Genomic DNA, 19,683 nt, shown 5'->3' on the forward strand with positions numbered 1-19,683 from the left:
TCTCAGGAAAAGATGTTAGTAAAGTTGTATTTTCCTCCACCACAGATCTCCACATGCTGGACTTCCCTTGTTATAGAATGCTCCACCTGGGTCCTAGTGTCTACTTCACCCTGTTCCCCGCTCCTTGTCTGATTGAAAGTAACAATACATTGCTCTTGTTTCAAAGTTCCATGTTCAGTAATGGACAAAATAATTGTTTTGAAAAAAGCAGCACTTAAAAATGAATACTTATTCTATTCATTTGGGGCTGTATTCTAATGCAGAAGCAAACAATTTTCTCAGCTGCTGCCTTTCAACTGACCATACTAACATCTTTTTCTGAGACAGCCCTCCAGAGGAACAAGCTGGCCAGTGTGAGACAAGATGCTGGACCAGCTAGACCAGGGGTAGGAAACCTGCGGCCCAAGAGCTGCATGCGGCTCTTCTGCCCTTGCACTGCGGCTCCACGAGCCGAGCTGCCGGCTTCATCCTTGCCTGCCCTGCAGGCAGCAGGGCGGGCGCACCAACTGCCCGCAGACGGCTGGGCCGCACCGCAGGCTTCCCCTCTCGCCCACCCCGTTGGGACAGGGCGGGTGCTTTCCCGGCGGACGGCGAGGCCAAGCCTCCGGCTTCATCCTTGCCCGCCCTGCAGGCAGCAGGGCAAGCACACAAATTGCCCACAGACAGCTGGGCCACGCCACGGGCTTCCCCTCTTGCCCGTCCCATTGGAGTGGGGCGGGCGCTTTCCCGGCGGACGGCGAGGCCGAGCCACTGGCCCCATCCTTGCCCGCCCTGCAGGCAGCAGGGCGGGCACATCCATGCGCTTCTCAGAATGAGTGGAGTAAAAGGTAAAAAACCCCAATATATATAGTGTTATCTTTATTTTAAATGTCAAAAATTATTTGCGGCTCCAAGTGTTTTCTTTTCCCGTGGAAAACGGGTCCAAATGGCTCTTTGAGTGTTAAAGGTTCCCTACCCCTGAGCGAGACCCTCACTGGTCTGGCCCAGCCTGACGTTCTTATTAAAGAAGGTCACGGCCTCTGTGCCCTGCTGCTGATCCTTCAGATGAACTGTTTAGCCACAGTGTGAGGCAGGATGCTGGACTAGATGGGCCCTCACTGGTCTGATCCAGAAGGGCTCTTTGGAGGCTCCAGAGAAGGCCTTGGCCTCTGTGCCACTGTTGGCCCTCCAGAGGAACTGGCTGGCCTCTTTATGAGATGGGATACTGGAATAGATGGACCGTCACTGGTCTGACATACCGGCAGCGCAGCTCTATGTATGTCCTTGAGATGCAGAAAAGTTACTTGATAAGATCATTGTAATAATAGAAATTAAAAGCAATTCCATTTATTCAAAGCACCAAGTAAACCAGTCTTTTGCAGTTATTTTGCACATGTGTGTTTTGAACCTACTAGTGTTATGACAGGGATATGGCACGGTGGAAGGAGGGAGAATCTGGCCAAAGATCCTGGCTTCTCCAGAGGGAATAACAAAACTGCAGAATGGTGATGGAAGCAAAGGGTACTCCCTGAAGCAGGAGGGAGTAAGGAAGGCACAAGCAATCAATTTTATTTTGTTCAACTCCATACATATTTAAAAACCTCAGGAATAAAACCTCAGGAATAAAAAAATTACACAGCAATTCGAGAATGCTTGTCTCTGGAAAGACTGCTGCGCACTTTTGCCAGAGGGCTCTGCTTTCATCACAGACACATGCAGCGTGGATCTCGAACAGCCAAGCCGGTCATGGTCGAGATGCAAAGTCAGCGCTGAGTTTCCTCATGATGGCTCCGTGGTTCAGCCCCGGCTGCAACTGCTTAGCATCAGCATAGTTTTCTTTCACATACTTTGCAAAAGGAGTTAGTGGTGCTTGAGCCGGCGTCCCATCCTTCCGCCTGGCCTGCTGTAGCACCAGCTGCCCCTTACACAGTGCGCAGACAAAGCGCTGCGTGTCCAGGGATTTGGAATGACGGCCAATCCTGACAAGCCAAACAAAGAAGTGAGGCTGTGAGGGGCCTGCTGACTGCCTGGCACAAATGGCGCGACAAGGGCGGGGCAAAGGGGGCCTCCCCAGCACTCATCCCCCAAAAAGGCAGGATGAAAAGTCAAAGGAGAACAGGCGTCAAAGGGGAGGGGCAGAGAGAGGGAAGAGAAAGGACTTGCAGTTACATTCTTTTTAGGGATTTTTGTCCCTTTTTAGGGATTTTGTCCCCCAAAAAACTAATCATCAAAACTGAAAACCACCAGTTGCAAAACAAGCCTGTAGAGAAGACACAGTGGCCAACACCAGAGAAGTCAGGCACAAGCAAGGCCTTTGTACCAGAAGAGCAACCAAAACAGAGGAGAGCCAGTTGACAGAACACACATTAATCACCATCTTGACCCGTCTGCTTCGCTGTGCTGGAGGCCACTTCAACCAGGTGCCCTAGAGCTCAGCCTCAGCCTGGAGAGCTTGAAACTTTCCTCCTAATCTGAGCATGCTGACTTTGCGGCCAGAAAACCAAAAAGCCCACGAGCCACGCATCACTCCCAACAGCAGCAGCCCCCTCCTCCTCGCTTTTACTGAACTACAGACCACCAATCCCTTGAGGATGTGAAATATTGCTGATCACCTTGTGTTGTAATATGTATTTACATGCGTATTTGAGATTGTTGTTGATATTTTGCTATTTTATATCGTTTATATATTTATGTTGTCGTTAACATGTGACCCACCCTGAGCCCAAAAGGGGAGGGATGACACATAGTAAATCCAATAAATAATAACAACAATAAAATATCTCTGCTTCTTTTGTTACAGTTAGAGCAGAGGTTCTCAGGCAGCCATACAGGATCCACAAGTGCAGAGAACTGACTTCAGGGATCCCAAACCATCCTGGCAAGAGTCTGCTAGTCTAAAAGTGGCAGGAAGAGAAAGGCCTATGAGACAGGGTCATGGGGATAGCTGCTCATTTGGAACGGCCAGCAGTTTAGATGTCCTGCCAGAAGCAGGGAAAGGAAGGCTCTTATTGGAATCTAAAGGAAATTCTACTCACGTGTTTTGGCATTGAGAACACTCATAGGTAAACTTGTATTTAATCTCATAGTTGTGACATCGTGACACCACAGGTAACTCTGGGTGGATAAAGGAAGACTTTTTAGCATATAAACTCCAAATCCGGCCATGCCCGTCTTGAACACCGTGGATGAGCCATGCGGCTGCATGGCACAGTTCGTGGATCATGGTGTCCCGAAGCCTATCTGTGCAAGAGACACAATGGGGGTGGGGGTAGGGAGGAGTTAGAATCCAGAGATTGATTTATTTATAGCCAGCTCTGCCCGAAGCAACAACTGAGGTGATATTTTATATCTGAGCTTGCCAAAACATTTAGAGAAGAAATTCAGAATAATGCCAACTTAGCAATCAAGATGAAGATATCCAAGAACTCATCATGTCTGCTCTGCTCTGGTCAAAGTTCTTGCCACATGCTTGATGCAATACAGGGAGGAGAGAAGGACAGCCACATACAGATCTCTGGTGAGTCATTCAGTATAAAAGCTGAAACGTTATGTTATTTAATAAGACATTCGTTGGTAACTTAGGTGAAGCGCTAATGGAACGGGGGATGCCAGGAGGCCTTGAGGGAGCTCCATCCAGGGGGATGTGGACTTTCTAACTCCCCAGAAGGGGCTGGGGTGACACCAAATCGTTCCAGAGATAGACTGGAAGCTCTGCGTGCACAACTGAGGACCAAAAGCCCAGTTCAAAAGTTGTCACAATGCTTTGCTAGTCTTTGTAGGAGGGGGGAGCACGGGAGGCCAGCCCTTCCAAAGAAAGAACAGCTTGTCCTGCCGTGGCATTGCAGAGGATTTGAAAAATCTCACCAACCATAATGGCCACAATTCTATACCATTTTAATTGGAAGGAAATCAAAAGTGGCCACTGAATAACTTGAAATCAACCACACTAGATGCTCCACCTTTCACAAACTGGTCACTTGGTTCTGTTCAGTAAAATCAAGCAAAGACAAATTCTGAGAATCAACAAAAGTGTACTTTTTAAATGAAGTGTTATTAATTATACAAAGAACAAATAAGATTCAGTTATAAATCTGGCTGCTGAAATATGAAAAAACTCAGAAACTCTTGAGGTTCTTCTTACCCAAAACAAAATATTATGAACAAAATCCCCCTTGGAATGGAATGCTGCAATTTTCAACAGATATCAACAGAGGCTCAAAAAGAGGAGGGCCAAAAGGTCTGACTACTCCCAAGGCAGCGGAACTCAGTTTGTATCTCAAAAACAAACCCCTTAGTGTACCTGCTGAGTCACAAACTTTCTCTGACAGCATTATCCGGGCATACCGCTGCCCCAAGTTTGGTTCCTTCAGCTCTCCCGTCAGACAGCACCCTGCTGTTTTCCGCATCTTCTTATTCCAGTTGATTTCCATCTTTTCTGGCAACTGGGAGAAATGGAAGACGGTGAGCAGCTCTTTTTCAGCAGCAGACAGGAGCAGCCTTTAGGGCACAGATGCTGGCCACACTACCTGATCTGTAAGTAGGGCTCATATGGACCAGTGGTGAAGAAGCGGCCCGGTCTGACAACGCACCAATGAGACGCTCACCTGTGGCAAACAACTCACCTCTCCCCAGCTAGCAGAAGCTCGGCTTCCGGGAGAGAAATCTCTCCTCCTTTCCACTCTACAGAGTGGAGGGAAGGGGGGAAAGTCCAGCATGAGGTCCAGCAGCACCCCTCCCAGCCCCTAAGTTCTCCCCACTCTCCACAGTATTTGGGAAGAGGGAACTGCAGCAGTGAGCAGCGACGCCTCGGCCGTCACGCCCTCACGCCGAGACAGCAGTGCAGAAAGACGCCCATTCGAGAAGGATACCTTTTGCTCAAACACCGTGCGGTTATAGAAAGCGTAGAGGCGCTGTGCCATTTCTTCCTTCTTGGTTTGGAACTCTTTGGCTCGCTGGGACTTGGGATCTGAAAGCTCTTGCAAGAAGCAGCCCTCGACCTGGCAGGCACTCCTACAGACACAAATGCAAGGAACAGAAGCGGTCGCTCCCCCCGTCCTTTTTGGCTGGATCCTGCTGGGTCTATAGGAGATCTTTGTCTGCTGCTGTCTGTGTTTTTGTTCCGAGGGACTCCCCCCACCCACACTGAAGATTTGCTCAAATGGGAAACCATGTTTGAAAATGGTGTACGATGAGGAAACTGTCATTGGGATGCCGTGTTACATTCTCTTAGCCTTTTAATGTTAATACCACAGAAGTATGTGTGCGTGAGTATGTGTGTGCTTTCTCACCTTTGGAGAAGGGGCCGATGTTTGCCTGACACATCTCTGCTAGGGGATATAACGCTTTGCCTGTTCCTTGTATTCTGTTCTAGCGATATAAGTCAACAGATTTCCTATGATTGTCATCAATGAATGAGAATTCTGCTTCCAAAGGACAGATTCCCTCATGGAGCAAGTCTGGGGTTCTGACAGTTTGTTAGAACTTAATACAAGGGAACTAAGGGGACAACTCCACATTCTTGTGAAAAGTACCTGAATGTCAAGCAAGGTTCTCTTAACCTCCGTGCTATTTAGAATATCCATAAAACGCTGGCATTTGGGGTGACATGTTAGCAGCGCCCAGCTCTCTTTTCCAGTGAATCAAAGCGAAGCGGTGACATCTCCGCATATCTGCCCGAGCTCAGTAAAGGTCCAGATGAGGAACCATGTAGAGGGAACAACGGAACTGCTCACAGCAACTGTGCCGTATGTTTTGTGACTGCAGTCTTCCTTTTTTCAGTTTTCCCTATCTGGATCTCCCCACGCTGGGTACAAATTAATTTTATCTTATATATTTTATACATACACACACACGTGTGCATTTATGTTCTTTATGATTTTAATTGCAATAATTTTATACTGTCACTGCTCTGAGCGCGGCTTTAGTCAGAAAAGTGGTGTGTGTACAAAAACACACAAATAATAATGCATATGATGAAAAGCTCACTGGTGCCAGTGAATATGAGTTAAGTCAAAGTATGCCTTTTTTAATCTTTAAAACTCTTAACCTAACTTCATGTATCTGAGAAGATACCTACTCTGCTACCATGGAGATACTCCCACAAGAAACAATGCAGGCCTTCTGAAACTGACTCCACCAGTATCTGAGGTGCAGCTGCTACATACTAGGAAAGAGACCATTTTGGGGGGTGATCCCACTTAGGGAATTCCTGCTCAAGGGAGCGCCCCCCTCCCCCTCCCAAGGCATGCTTGTGGTCCTGGAAAGAGGCAGGCAGTACAGCTGGGTCTGGTATTGAGGTCTGTGGTTGTAAGTGGCTGGTTAGAAAGTGTACTTTGAACATTATTTTTAACCAGACTCTTAGATATCCTGGAGACCTTCAAACCAACAGCCAAAATTTAATTTAACCCCCCCCCCCCTTTATACCTCATTTTTACCCTTCACTTTTTTGTGGACCTAAAGCAGCCTATAATGCTGTCCCGTCCTCACTCTGCGAGCTTTCCTGGCTGAGGCAAAGAGTTTTGAACCCAGGTCTCTCGGATCCTGGTCCAGGGCTCGGACTGCCACGCCTGGTGGGCAGCGGCTTGGAAAACAAAGCAAGGCCTCTGATCAACTGCTAGGCAGCAACCTCAGTTTTAGCATTTTATTGTCAGAGTTTGATTCTAAATAATTCAGGAGCAATAACTTTAAAAAGAAGTGGAGAATCCAAAGCAAAACCTTTCCTAAACTTTAAATGCTTCTACAAGAATAGCAACTGCTGAAGTAACTGCTTACATTTAGCCCACAACTATATCAATTCATTGATTTAGAAAAGGAGACGCTTCATAAATACTTAGGAAGTCAAGATCTCAGTCCAGATCGTATGGTAGCAAATCTTAAAAAAACACAAGGCTAAAATTTGGTTTTAAAACACCTTACCCATCTGTTCTTGTGACTGTGGGGCTATGTTCGGCATCTGTGAGTGCTTCTGGTATTTGAACTGGCCCTTGGAACCTTTGAGGCAAGCCCAGCAGAGAGAGGTCAGAGATTGGGAATCCTTCACTGCCTGCTCTGGGCCTCCTCAAATTGGCCACCACAATCAAGGGGGGGCCATTGCAACCTAGTGCCTGGGGGTTTGTGGAGCCTTAAGAACATAAGAAAGAGCCTGCTGGATCAGACCAGAGTCCATCTAGTCCAGCACTCTGCTACTCGCAGTGGCCCACCAGGTGCCTTTGGGAGCTCACGTGCAGGAGGTGAAAGCAATGGCCTTCTGCTGCTGCTGCTGCTCCCCCCGAGCACCTGGTCTGCTAAGGCATTTGCAATCTCAGATCAAGGAGAATCAAGATTGGTAGCCAAAGATCGACTTCTCCTCCAGAAATCTGTCCAAGCCCCTTTTAAAGCTATCCAGGTTAGCGGCCATCACCACTAACCTTGGATTAGATCAGCTCCCATTTCTTCCTGAACCAACTTCCCAGAACACTCTTTGCACATTTACCTCCTTTTGCGCTGGGGGCTGTCTGGGGCTTAGGGCCTGGCCTCCAATACCCGCCCGCGTGCGCAGGAGTCACATCAGTCCAAGACAGGATGACCTTTTCACACTCTTCAGGAACAGAGGTTGCCTATTTTGAAAAGCTTTATCTTGCACCTGTTATTCTTTTTTTAGAAGACACAACCAAACCAGTAGCCGCCAAAGGCAGCTGCCAGAACCCACCTCACTGGCATCCGCGACAGCTGAATGGCATCAGTTAGCACCTGGCTCTTGGGATGCTGCACGGGAACAGGAGAGTTGAACTGTCCCCCAGCAGTGGTCTCATACTTTGTAGTGGCTGGGATAATTTCACAGGAAGACCGGAAGCCTCTCTGTCCTACCAAACCAAACCAAACGTTACATGCAGAGGCAGACAAAATCCCAAATTAAACCAGAAGGCCAATGATTAACTTTGGATCTTTGGCCTCTAGAATGTGAGCCCTCAACTAGGGTGGCATGGATTTAAAGACAAGACACCATGGAGCCGTGACCTCATGACCAAACTGTTCTACTCTCCTAATCCATTTCCTTGCCCTCACGCTACCCAATGAGCTCACCCAACTCTCAGGATTGAAAGATAACTTCCCAAGAGCACTAATGGACTCTTATCCAGTCAGCTTTTAGGAGATTCTTCCCTCCCTCCATACGACTTTTTTCAGCATTAAATCTTTCCAGTGGAAGTTAAAATATTACACTTCCTTTCTTTAGACTTGAACAAGCAGGCCAATGTGATGAGACATATTCGTAGTTAGCATGATCTGCAAAAGGATGATCTTTTGCCAAACCACCTCTGAACATTAAGAACAATGCCATGCTGTTAGTTTGATGCCCAGGAAAGAAGCATATGATGAAAACGGTGCCTACTGAGGTATTCTCACACATTTAGAGGGCATGAATCAGAAGGTGCAGTAAAGCTATATGTTGGCCTATAGCATCTATATACGCTGGCCACAGGCTATAACCCGGAATCTCTCAGACTTAGAACCCCCCTTTTTTTATTATTACTGGGTTTTCCCTCCCACGCCTTCCCAATTGGAATCCGGCTCAGGGCAGCGACCAACAGTTAAAACATACAATTAAAACGAATATTCTATATAAAAATATATAGATTAAGATTTAAAGTGTTGAATGTTATCATGTTTTAAGGGAATATTCAATCACTAAGCAGCTCTGTGATCTTCGAATAGAAACATTTAAAAAAACTTGATTTTATCCACTATATTGATAAGAATTGTAAAAAGAAAATAATCAAAGCACATGAATTTGAAAACTGAAACGATTCATATAATCAAATGTGTACATAACCAAAAAAGTTAGAATATAAAATTTATTTAGTTAATTGATGAATTTGGAATTAATTTAGGAACAATTATAGGATAGAGGAAGTCTAATAGCCAATAAAAAAGTGGTTAGTTAAGTTATACTTAATGTTGCAGACAAAATTATAAGGTATAATAGATTACCTGAAACCATTAACTAACTGTTTAGATAGTTTAGCAGTGGCCCCTTCCGCACACGCAAAATAATGCATTTTCAAACCACTTTCACAACTGTTTGCAAGTGGATTTTGCCATTCAACTGAGATCCGCTGTCCCCCTCTCAGAGTTAGAGGGGTTAAAGATTGAACGCCATCTGTTTTAAATATTTATGAACTTGGAGCGCTGTATTTTAACTGGCATAAATTTTAGCATTTTATTTTATGTATCCACTTGTATGTATCCATGTTGTAAACCGCCCTGAGCCCTTTGGGGGAGGGCGGTATAAAAGTGGAACAAATAAATAAATAAATAAATAAATAAATTCCGCACAGCTTCAAAGAGCACTGAAAGCAGTTTGAAAGTGCATTATTCTGCATGTGCGGAATGAGCCATAGATAGAAATTAATGTTAAGTTTGATGTTAATGATAATGTATGTTAAGGTTCGTATATAAATGTGATTAGGTGTGTGATTAGGTAGTGTGATTAGGTAGATATGTTTAGGTGTGTGATTAGGTAGTGTGATTAGGTAGATATGTTTGTGATAGAGAGATACAAATAGTGTAAGATTGTTTAGAGATAGTTAGAATGGATATTATAGGAAATGGGTAGGTTGGCATAGACAGGTGTAGTTTTAATGGATAGGATATAAATGGTTGTGTATTTTTATAGTTAGATCCACTATTTTTATAGTTAGATCCACAGGCTTTAAGGGTGTTGTTATCTCTGATATGTGTTTATTATATTTTCTGTGTCTTTCTATGTCTTTTTTTAATGATAAACTTCAATAAAAATATTTTTTTAAAAAGAAAACAGCACCTGCTGGGAAGAATATATAAGATCCCGCTTAAATACGATAATGAAATAGGACAAGTGAAAGTCCGTTTGGTGAAATGGATGCAAAACTTTCAGGAAGAGAGATCTTTCTAAAAATTGGGAACTATTATGATCCAAAAATATTAAATTTACTGTCTGCCAAACGCTGAGGGAGAATTGATAAAAGACATTCTACAGACGGTATGTGATACCAAAAGATATCATGAACATGAGCAAAAATTTCAGTGGTCTTTTGGAAATGTCAGAAAGAAGTTGGGTCATTTTTTCATTTGTGGTGGACTTGTAAAAAAGTCAAAAAGTAATGGTTAGATGTACATGCAAAAATATTGAAGATCAATTTTTTATTTGCTACAAAGACAGTATTGTTAGGCACCCTTCCCAAAAATTTCCAAAGAAACTTAAATAATTATGTTTGTATTTATTAATGGCAGCTAGAGTGACAGTGGAAACCAGTTGGAAGGCGGAAAGATGTCTGAACAGAGAAATCTGGAAGGAAAAAGTAAGAGAGTATGCAACAAATTAATGAACTTTGTAAGTAGACAGTAAAAACATGTGTTTGATAAGAAATGGAAACTGTATTTTTGTATGTTGCTGAATCAATTATTAAAAAAGGGAATTAAATTAATATATTAGTAGTTAAGGCCACAAATTATTGTTCATTTGACATATACAAGTGGGTATTATTTGAATAGCAGAACGTTAAGTAAAATAAATAAAATGGAAGGTTCTCTCAAATTTGTTCCATGTTTATATTATACTGAATATTATGATCATGTTCTTTGTTATTGATTTATACAGGTATACATTTAATGTGTTGTTCCTTAAATGAATTTTAAAATAATTTAATAATTTTCCTTTTATATTTTTCTTTTTTGGTGTGTATTTATTTGGACAAACATTAAAATATTTTGAAATACATTCCCAAAGACTCTGTAATATCTGTGACAAGATCAGTCCTAATCTTCCATAACAAAAGAACAAGGAAGCGCTTTTGGCATCTCGATGGTGGCAAAAACAAACAAGAACAATTTTCTTCGGTGGCATCACAACCCTCTTCATAGACCTGCAGGCTCTACGGGCAGCTGTCTGATTAATCTCCAAACTCTATCTTGTTCCTTCAGTCATATTTCTTTCTGAGATAGGAAAATGCTCCAACCCGCTAGAGATGGCAACAATTAAGGTACATGTACGAAGGTAGAAAAGGATGGAGCATTTTGCCACCCTGTCCTGTCTATTGGGTATACATTTTCAATTTTGCTTTTAAAAACCTGAGACATTTATATTTAAATTCCATATAACAGGTAGCATAATTTTATATCACATGGTGTGTTTTTATGTTGTTAATGTAGTAAAATATGTTTAGGTCAGTTAGGAAAATACTGCAAATATTTTAACACACACTCCTCCCCCTACACACAGTTTTTCTTCATGACTTCAAACTTTCTGGAGATGCTATCTCTATTCTTCTAGCAAACCATTCTCACTATTTTCACAGGGGAAAAGCTAGAAAAGCAAGACCAGACTGAATGCCTCAGTATTAATCTCACGCATGCATCTGTGCAGCCGAGGAGGATGGAGACCTCTTCTTTAACTTCCTGCTCTGCAATAGAGGATCTAGAATGGAGACTTCCAGGCATCTGCCCCATAGTCCAGCCACTCCCCTCTTGCATCCACAAACCAGAAGCTGATGGCTGGATACAGAAGACACCACTCCCCAGTCAGCAGCAGAGGCAGCAGCTTCTCCTTGCTGGCCCAACAACTCCCCCAACTCAACAATGCCCAAAGCCAGAAGATTTTCTCCGTAAGCTTCGTCTAGTCATAAGAACTCTTACCAGTGGTGCCAGTTTGGTCGTCAGAGCTCTTGGTGTCAAGGAAGACCATTCTTTGCTTTACACGAACAATGAGACTGTTAACCTCATCATCAGAGCTATCACAGCCAAACACAACACTTGGCCTCGTTCGCTGGGCTTGGCCTTGACTGCGCTCCTTTGTGGAACCTCCTTCTACTTCCACACTTCGGGAAGGCTTTTTCCTGCCCCTGGACGAAAGAGGCTTTGCCCGTGAAGGGGCAGAGAGCGTGCCCCGCCGGTTCTCCTTCTGGCAGCCCACCTGGGCAGACTGGCACGGATTCCTTGGAGAGTGTTTGCCAAAGACACAATCGTCATCACTGTCACTAAACACTACGGGAGACAGGCAGACACAGAGTAAGACACAGAGTTATCTGGCACAGGAACATGACCTGCTCCTGCAGGGCAATAAATTTGTCAACAGTTCACTTCAAAGATGCCTTCTTTGTCTAGTCATAAGAACTCAGTGTTTCATTCAGAGAACAGGACAATGCTTAAAGTTACATCAACACATTATTCTTCCTCAAAACTACAGCAACATGGATGAATGGATACACACATACACAGATCACACATTTCAGAAGGGTACCTTCTGGGCTGAGGCAAAGCGGCCAGTAGATCCCACACACACAAAAGAATCTGATTAGACCCTGTAACACCAACTGACCAGGAGTTACCCCTCTGTCGAAGGTGACATGTTCAATCTAGTGCTTTCCTTCAGCCTGTATCCCGAGGCAGCCGTGGGCCCTTGGGAAGCCTACCACCCCACCCTTCAGAGTCAGCCTCACGAAGGGCGAAGAAGCCCCTGGAAAGTGGTGTCACTGAGACAAGGTTGTCCCAAAGGCATCTCATTCCCTGACCCAGAGGGGATTCTGGCCCCCGCCCTCCTCCTCTTCCTCCTCCTCAGTGGCCCCTCCCATCAAATCAGTACAGAATTGGCCCACACAGCACATCTCCTGTATGAGCTAAATATCTTGAGCTACAATGCAGCCCTTGCATTCATCTCCCCTGCCACGCAGCAGCACTGCCTGAGAGCCTTTTGGGACTTGCCTTTCTTACTGAGGAGATGCTGGTGGTCCTTGGAGTCATTCAAACTGGGAGGAAAGAGAAAAAGACTATCAGTGGAATCAGAAGACAAGTCAGGATGGGGAAGTCGCCCTGGCGCCATCGAGACGGCATTCTGGCTCCTGCTGTGACCTGGAATCACAGCGGGCGTTCTGCCCCAGCCCCCCATCAGAATGTCAGTGAAGGAAGCGATCTGAAGCAGGCCGACTGGGAAGGAGGCCCTGTTCCATTCCATGGGGGCATCTTCTTTGGACAGCAGTTTCATTAAAATGTTTATACCACACTTTTCATCTTGGCTCAAGTAACAATTAGCACATTACAAATTAAATCCAGCTAAAATTGACAACCTCATGGGACACCCCCCCACACCCCCCCCCACACAAGATGCCTGTTGGTCTCTTGGTATAATAAAACATGTGCGTGCTAAACTAGAGCTGTCCTTTTTGTGTCTGAGCAGGCAAGCCATGCCTTTTGCAAGAGAGGTGTCAGACTTCCCAGTGCTGCCCATTAACATAGAGCAGACACACTGTAAATGCTTCTCTCAAACCCAGCTGTGCCCTCTATACACGCCTCAGCCCCCGGGACCACGAAGATATCCACCTGGCTAGTCTGCTGGCCTTCCCCAAGAAGACTGTTTCTTAAGTCAGACTGCTCGGGGTTAGCCTTTAAATCACTCCTCCAACGTATGCCTGCACAAGTGCATCTGTGGAAAAAAGCAAGGGTTCCCACCCGCCTTTCCTCCAGATGCACTGCAGTCTGCAATTAATAAGCAGCTGGTGCATAAAGACAACAATCCATAAAGTAAGAAAAATTGCTAACAAATGCATATTTTGGAACGTTAGGAAGTGCACGCTTTTTCAAACCTCTAGAACAGTGGTTTCCAACACCTTTTCATTCGCATACCCCTTGACAACCCATTTCCCTAAATTTGTACCTCCATATTAGCAAACCCATGATGTAAAATTTTTGCATGCACTCAAATGCTTTAGCGCATACCCTTGGGGGGTATGCACACCCAGGTTGGGAAGCACTGCTGTAGAAGTCTGTTCCAAAGTTTAGAACTGGTACCTGGACAGATATGGAGAGAGGTTGGTCTTTTATAGAATCATAGAGTTGGAGACCCCAAGGGGCCATCAAGTCCAACCCCTTGCAAAGCCGGAATACATAAAGCACTCCTGACAGATGGCCATCCAGCCTCTGTTTAAAAACCTACAAAGAAGGAGACTCCACCACACTTCAAGGCAGGGCACTCCACTGTCGAACAGCCCTGACTGCCAGGAAGTTCTTCCTGATGTTTAGGTGGAATCTCTTTTCCTTCACCTTGAATCCATTACTTCTTGTTCGAGTCTCCGGAGCAGCAGAAAACAAGCTTGCTCCCTCACTTCATGTTGGTGAGGGAGCAAGCTTGTGAGGTACAATTATATCCCTCCCTCTACACACTATACTATTGATACAGCCCAAGATCACATTGGCTTTCTTGGCTGCCACATCACACTGCTGACTCAAGTTCAGTTTCGGTCTATTAAAAGCGGTGACTAGCCAGATGGTGTGTGCTGAAGTGCACAGGCTAATCTAGTTCCCCAGATAAGCTTCCGCAGCTCAAGTGGCAGAGCGGGGAATCAAAACCTGTTCTCCAGATTAGAGTGCACCTGCTCTTAAACATTATGCCAATGCTGCTCCCAGATCCCTTTTGCATGTAGTGCTGTCCAGCTCTTTTGGTTATGTCTGCAGCAAAAGGAAGAAAAGGGATATGATAGAGTCACTGTGTGGAGAAGATGGCAAAATGCAACAGGAAAAGGAGAAAAGGAGCTGGGTATGTTTAGTTTGGTGAAGAGAAGGTTAAGAGGTGACATGATAGCCACATCTAGATATCTGAAGGGATGTCACACTGAAGACGGGACAGGGCTGTTTTCTGCTGCTCCAGAGACTAGGGCCAGGAGGAATGGATTCAAGGTGAAGGAAAAGAGATTCCACCTCAACACCAGGAAGAACTTCCTGACCGCCAGGGCTGTTTGACAGGGGAATGCACTGCCTCAGAGTGTGGCGGAGTCTCCTTCTGTGGAGGTTTCTAAAGAGAGGCTGGGTGGCCATCTCTCAGCAGTGCTGTGATGGTGTGTTCCTGCATGGAAGGGGGTTGGACTTAATTTTCTCCGTGATTCTCTCCCTAACAAAGATGTGCAGTAAAACCAAGATTCCAGAGACTCAGGTTTGAACCACGAAAGGACACTGAAATATCCTTGCGTCTAAAACAAGTAACTGCAGCTGCATGCTTAGCTCCATCCACACAAGAGGCATTTGGCCTGCTACAGACCCTGAAGACAACATGGTAAGATCAGAAGCATACCTGTCATTTCCCGCCCTTGGAGTGCAACACGTTGTAGGCTTGGGAGTCCTCAATCTTGATAAAACTAAGACAATATGAAACAATAAAACACTCAGTTTTTGCTTCCTGAAAATTATTCATCCTCAAAGACAACCATCTGAAAGCCACCAGCTTTTTCATTAACTAAATTTACCAAGCTGGAGGAAGCAACCTAGTCCACATTCAACCACCGAGAATCTCTGAAGAAACTGCTCACTGCAGAATCATGGAAGAGACCCCAAGGGCCATCCAGTCCAACCCCCTGCAATGCAGGAACACAGAGTCAAAGCACTCCAGACAAATGACTACACAGTCTTTGTTTAAAAACCTCCAGGGGAGACTCCACCACCCGCTGAGGTAGCATATTCCCCTGTTGAACTGCCTTTACTATCAGGAAGTGCTTCCTCACGTTAAGGTGGAATCTCTTTTCCTGTAGTTTGATTACATTCCACTCCGTACTCTTCTTACATTCTTCAGTTTTCCATGTGTTAGAAAACGACACTTACTGTCCTCCTTATTTAGTTGCGAAAGCGCACACACCATGAAGGATTTAGAAAGGTCAAGACTCTAGAACCCCTTAGCCAAAGGGAGCACAGACAGACAGTAGAATCTGTAGCTTTAAGTAAGGACTGCCCTCTTGAATGCCGGGCCACAACCCTATAGCCAGCCTGCCAGTATAATGCAGCAAGAGGGGGTTGGGCCCTTCATAGAGTTGTTTTGGTCTTTCAGGGAGAACCTCTTTACACCAGGTCTGGCAGTAACCAGCAGAAGAACAATTTGGATTTATACTCCACTTTTCTCGCTGGTAAGGAGACTCAAGATGGTTGACAAGCTCCTTTCCCTTCCTCTCCCCACACCTTGTGGGAAAGGTGGGGCTGAGAGTTTGGAGAGAACTGTGAGTAGCCCAAGGTCACCCAGCAGGCTTCATGTGTAGGAGCAGGGAAACAAATCCAGTTCACCAGATGAGAGTCCACAATCATGTGGAGGAGCAGAGAATCAAACCTGGCTCTCTACAACGTTTAAGATTGTTTAATGAAATGTAATATGTACTATTTTGTGTGCAACTCCTTGTTAGTTTTTCTAAAGTACTGCAGCTTGACAGAGGTAGCAAGCAAAGTTATCTGTTAACTATTTGGCACTATTTTCTAACTAGGAAGAAATCAGGTCTAAAACGCCATCAGTTTCCCATGAAATAAAAATTAATGTTTTATGGTCAGCTTCTAACACTGTCAACCCACCTCATTTCAAGATGTTAACTTCCAACTAAAATGTCTCAGGACTGTGTGTCTTTGATTGCGAGCAGCAGAAAGAGTATTTATTTTAATGGATTTATATCCCACCCTATCCCTGCAATAGGCTGCCTTATGACATGAGGCAAAACTCCCCCCCCCTTCTGCATCCTAGGTGAAAGTCAGCAGCCATTCATGAGACATTTGCTAGCAGATAATAACCTACCCAGAAACTCCTGCAGGGACTACACAGCCTCTGCTCTTGTCATGCTCTACGAATCACGAGTTTCAGAAAAGCAAACAGTCCACATTCCCATGAGATAACATAGCAAGCACAAAGAGCAAGTGTATAACATACGCGCACACACACACTTTGGTCTTGCATCAAAAAGGCAAAACTTGGCATTCCACAGACTTTTTAACTTACACTTTTCAAATTCATCATCACTGTCTGAAGATGACAAGCTGTAAAATGCAACATATAAAATGCTATCAATCCATTCCATAATTGCACTTCACAGTGGCCATTAAAATGGTACCCACTGGAATTGTGCACAGAAAAGTTCCATAGAGACTTGAATCTGCAATTGGATATGAGAGTTAGAACATGATCACATTTGTTTATTTTAAGCATTTATTAGGCGTCTTTCTTCCTTACAGAGCTTAATGTGGCTTAGAGCATAAATAAAGTACATAAACTTCAAAATCACAACTCAGGATCGCTCTAATCAAGTCCACATCCTTACTTTACAGGAGGCAGACAGTTCCCCCCCGGTTGGATGTGAACTCCTGGAGCCGAGCAATGACCCCCAACCCCCCCACCCCCACCGGAGCTCCTTTGGGGTCCCTGGCACGTGCTTTGCAGAAGAGGCATCGCTGAAGGATGGCCAGGGAAGGAGGAGGAGGAGGACGACGACGACGACCCCCACCCCCCACCCCCACCCCCGGGCTGCGCCACAACTTCTCGCGTGGCCGGGCCATTCCCTCCCTCCCCCCCCCCGCCGCTGCTCTGATGCCCACGGGACACCCGCCCCCCCCCACCACACTTTGGACGGGAGCCCCCGGCCTGCGCCACGTCCAGCGGGAGGGTGCCCCACGGGGGGGGGGGCTGCTCACCGGCGGGGGGGCCTCGGCAGGGGGCGGCCCCCCCCGCTCTCCGCTCCGGTCTGCCGGGACATCGCCCCTCCTCCTCCCCCCGCCAGGCCAGCCACGAAGAAGGGGGCGGGGACGACGACGACGACGCCCCCGCCGGGGCCGGGGCCGGGGCCGGGGGGGCGCTGCTGCTGCTGCTGCTGCTTCGGGGCCGCCACCGCCGCGGCGCCGCTCGTCTTTCCCGCCCGGAAGAGGAGTCTGCCCCGCCCCCCGGACGACAGCGGAGGCCACGCCCCTGACAGGCTGCCCGCCCTCCCTCCCTCCCTCCGACTCTGCCCGGCGCGGGGCCAGGGGGGGGCGCGCGAAGGCGGGATGCGGTTGTTTGGGTGGTCGGCAGGAGGAGGAGGAAGAGGAGGGGGGAGGGAGGAGGGGGAGGGAGGAGGGAGGAGGGGGAGGGAGGAGGGAGGAGGGGGAGGGAGGAGGGAGGAGGGGGAGGGAGGGAGGAGGGGGGAGGGGGAGGAGTGCCGCGGAGTCTCCTGGGGAGGTTTTTGGGGAGCGCCCGGGTGGCCGCCTGCATGGATGCTGTCGGGGGTGCTCTGGTGGCTCCTTCCTGCCAGGCACGGGGTCGGGTCGGGCGGCCCTCGGGGGTCTCTGCAGCGCCATGATGCCAGGAAAGGCTCTCTCTGGCCTGCTCATGCATGCCATGCTGGGGGGATGTTGGCTTCGGAGTTTGCCTTTCGAGAACATCTCCTTGCTGGGGAGGGGGGAGAGGGGGGGGCTCCCCGGCTTCCTAGGCAGGGTCAGACGACGACGGGAGAGTCTGGTCCAAAAACCCAGCCCTCAAAATAAAAATTCACCCAGCTGTTGGCGCAACTATCGCTGGCATTTTTATTCCTTTCCGCAGTCGGTGAAGATAATAGTTAGGAGCTGTGGTGCTGTGTGGGAAGCTGGATCCCATTTCATGCCGTGCAGAATCTCAAAGGCATCCCCACTCCCTGTCCCTGGAGCTCTTGCTTCCCTCTCCTGGCAACCCAAGTGGGGGTGGTGAACTGGAGCAGACAGGCGGCCCTCGCCGCCACATCAGCTCTGGGTTTTTGCAGCCAGACTCCACTCCGGGTCTCCTCCCTTCCAGTATCCAGGTGTGTTTATATCACAGCCCTTCCTTTCATCGAACAAACAGCCCTTCCTGCAGATTGTGTTGATCCAGAAGGCACCATAAACAAAGACCAATGGGAATGTTTGGGGGTGTCCTTGAAACTGTCATGATCTGCCCAGTCCTCCTGCGATCCTGCCATGTCTCATGGGATGCTCTTGCCCTCCTCCCACCCACCCTCCCTCCCTCCCGTCTGCCTCAGTTCCATTTCCTCATCTGCTTCTTAGACCCCTGCTGGCCCTTCCCTCCACAGCCCTGGGGAGTGTGGGCTGTTTTGACCTAAGTGAAGGCAGCACTGGCAGAAGCGAAGGCCAGGCTGTCTCTGGACCGTGGAACTGGAAGACGCCCAGCCCCCCTTGGACACTGGTGCTCAGAGGGGGTGGTGTGTGATGTGGTGGGGCATAACACGGGGGTATAAAAATGGAAAGTGTTTTGGTGCTTAAACTTTTGTTCTGGCACTAGAAGCCTGAACGCTTTTCTCTGATGCTGTTTCATAGCAAAGAAATGGTCTGAACTCAGAGTCTCGTTACTGAACACGACAGAAACCAGGCGGGGGCGGGAGAGAGCAGAGTGCAGAGGCGCTGTTCAGTCCGGGCGTGTTGTGCCATCAGCCATAGCTGTGTGGGCTGCTGGGGTTCATGGGTGAAATGTCCTGACTTCTTGACCGGCCCTTCAGCTGCCAGAGCCGATGTCTGAGATGATGCACTTGGCAGGTGCCCAAGACACAGCCGACACGCATCAGCTGAGCACGGAGGAGGCAGGCCGCTGCCTGTCGCTTTCCGCGGTGGAGTGCTCTCTGTGAAGCTGGCCCAGAGTGGCTGCTGTTGTGATGCTGAGCGGCCAGTCTGTGTCTCAGGAGGGCACGAGGGTCTAACTGGCTGGCTAAGATCAGACGGGGCTGTTTTCCAGTCAGCCAAGACTTGACAGTGTTGCAACAAGCCGTCTCTGTCATCTGCCCAGCTACCCCGAAGGAGTTATCCCAAAGTCTCCTGCAACAAGCAAACAAGGGTGTTACGTGGCACTGATCTTGCCGTCTTGCAGAACAAGGCAAATGGGAATCTGAGAGCAGGATTCTGAACACAAGAAATGATGCTTCACAGGGCAAGCGGCCACTGGTGTGATTTGAGTGCTTACACCTA

The 19,683-nt window shown here is 47.2% G+C and overlaps 1 protein-coding gene across 1 annotated transcript; it reads right to left on the minus strand.

Annotated features, from left to right (window-relative positions):
- Window positions 1–1,527: 1,527 nt before the first annotated feature.
- Window positions 1,528–17,778, minus strand: GCNA (germ cell nuclear acidic peptidase). The gene is made up of 11 exons (XM_048502242.1): window positions 17,416–17,778; window positions 16,727–16,764; window positions 15,053–15,116; window positions 12,694–12,737; window positions 11,629–11,976; window positions 7,667–7,820; window positions 6,895–6,969; window positions 4,848–4,989; window positions 4,280–4,421; window positions 3,015–3,219; window positions 1,528–1,958 (listed from the first exon to the last, which is right to left on the minus strand). Exons 1-11 carry the CDS (start codon window positions 17,475–17,477, stop codon window positions 1,724–1,726), a joined length of 1,509 nt encoding a protein of 502 aa, XP_048358199.1. The 5' UTR covers window positions 17,478–17,778; the 3' UTR covers window positions 1,528–1,723.
- Window positions 17,779–19,683: the final 1,905 nt, after the last annotated feature.

Source organism: Sphaerodactylus townsendi, linkage group LG06 (assembly GCF_021028975.2).
Source record: "Sphaerodactylus townsendi isolate TG3544 linkage group LG06, MPM_Stown_v2.3, whole genome shotgun sequence".
Classification (NCBI taxonomy): Eukaryota; Metazoa; Chordata; class Lepidosauria; order Squamata; family Sphaerodactylidae; genus Sphaerodactylus; species Sphaerodactylus townsendi.

Bases quoted from the DNA above. Each gene is read 5' to 3' on its own strand.
- GCNA (XM_048502242.1), bottom strand. From the start codon at position 17,477: ATGTCCCGGCAGACCGGAGCGGAGAGCGGGGGGGGCCGCCCCCTGCCG. The intron at 6,970-7,666 runs GTGGGTTCTGGC...CTTGCCTCAAAG, and splicing joins CTGTCGCGGATGCCAGTGAG to GTTCCAAGGGCCAGTTCAAA. The intron at 1,959-3,014 runs GTGAGTAGAATT...TTGGCTTGTCAG, and splicing joins TGTTCTCAATGCCAAAACAC to GATTGGCCGTCATTCCAAAT.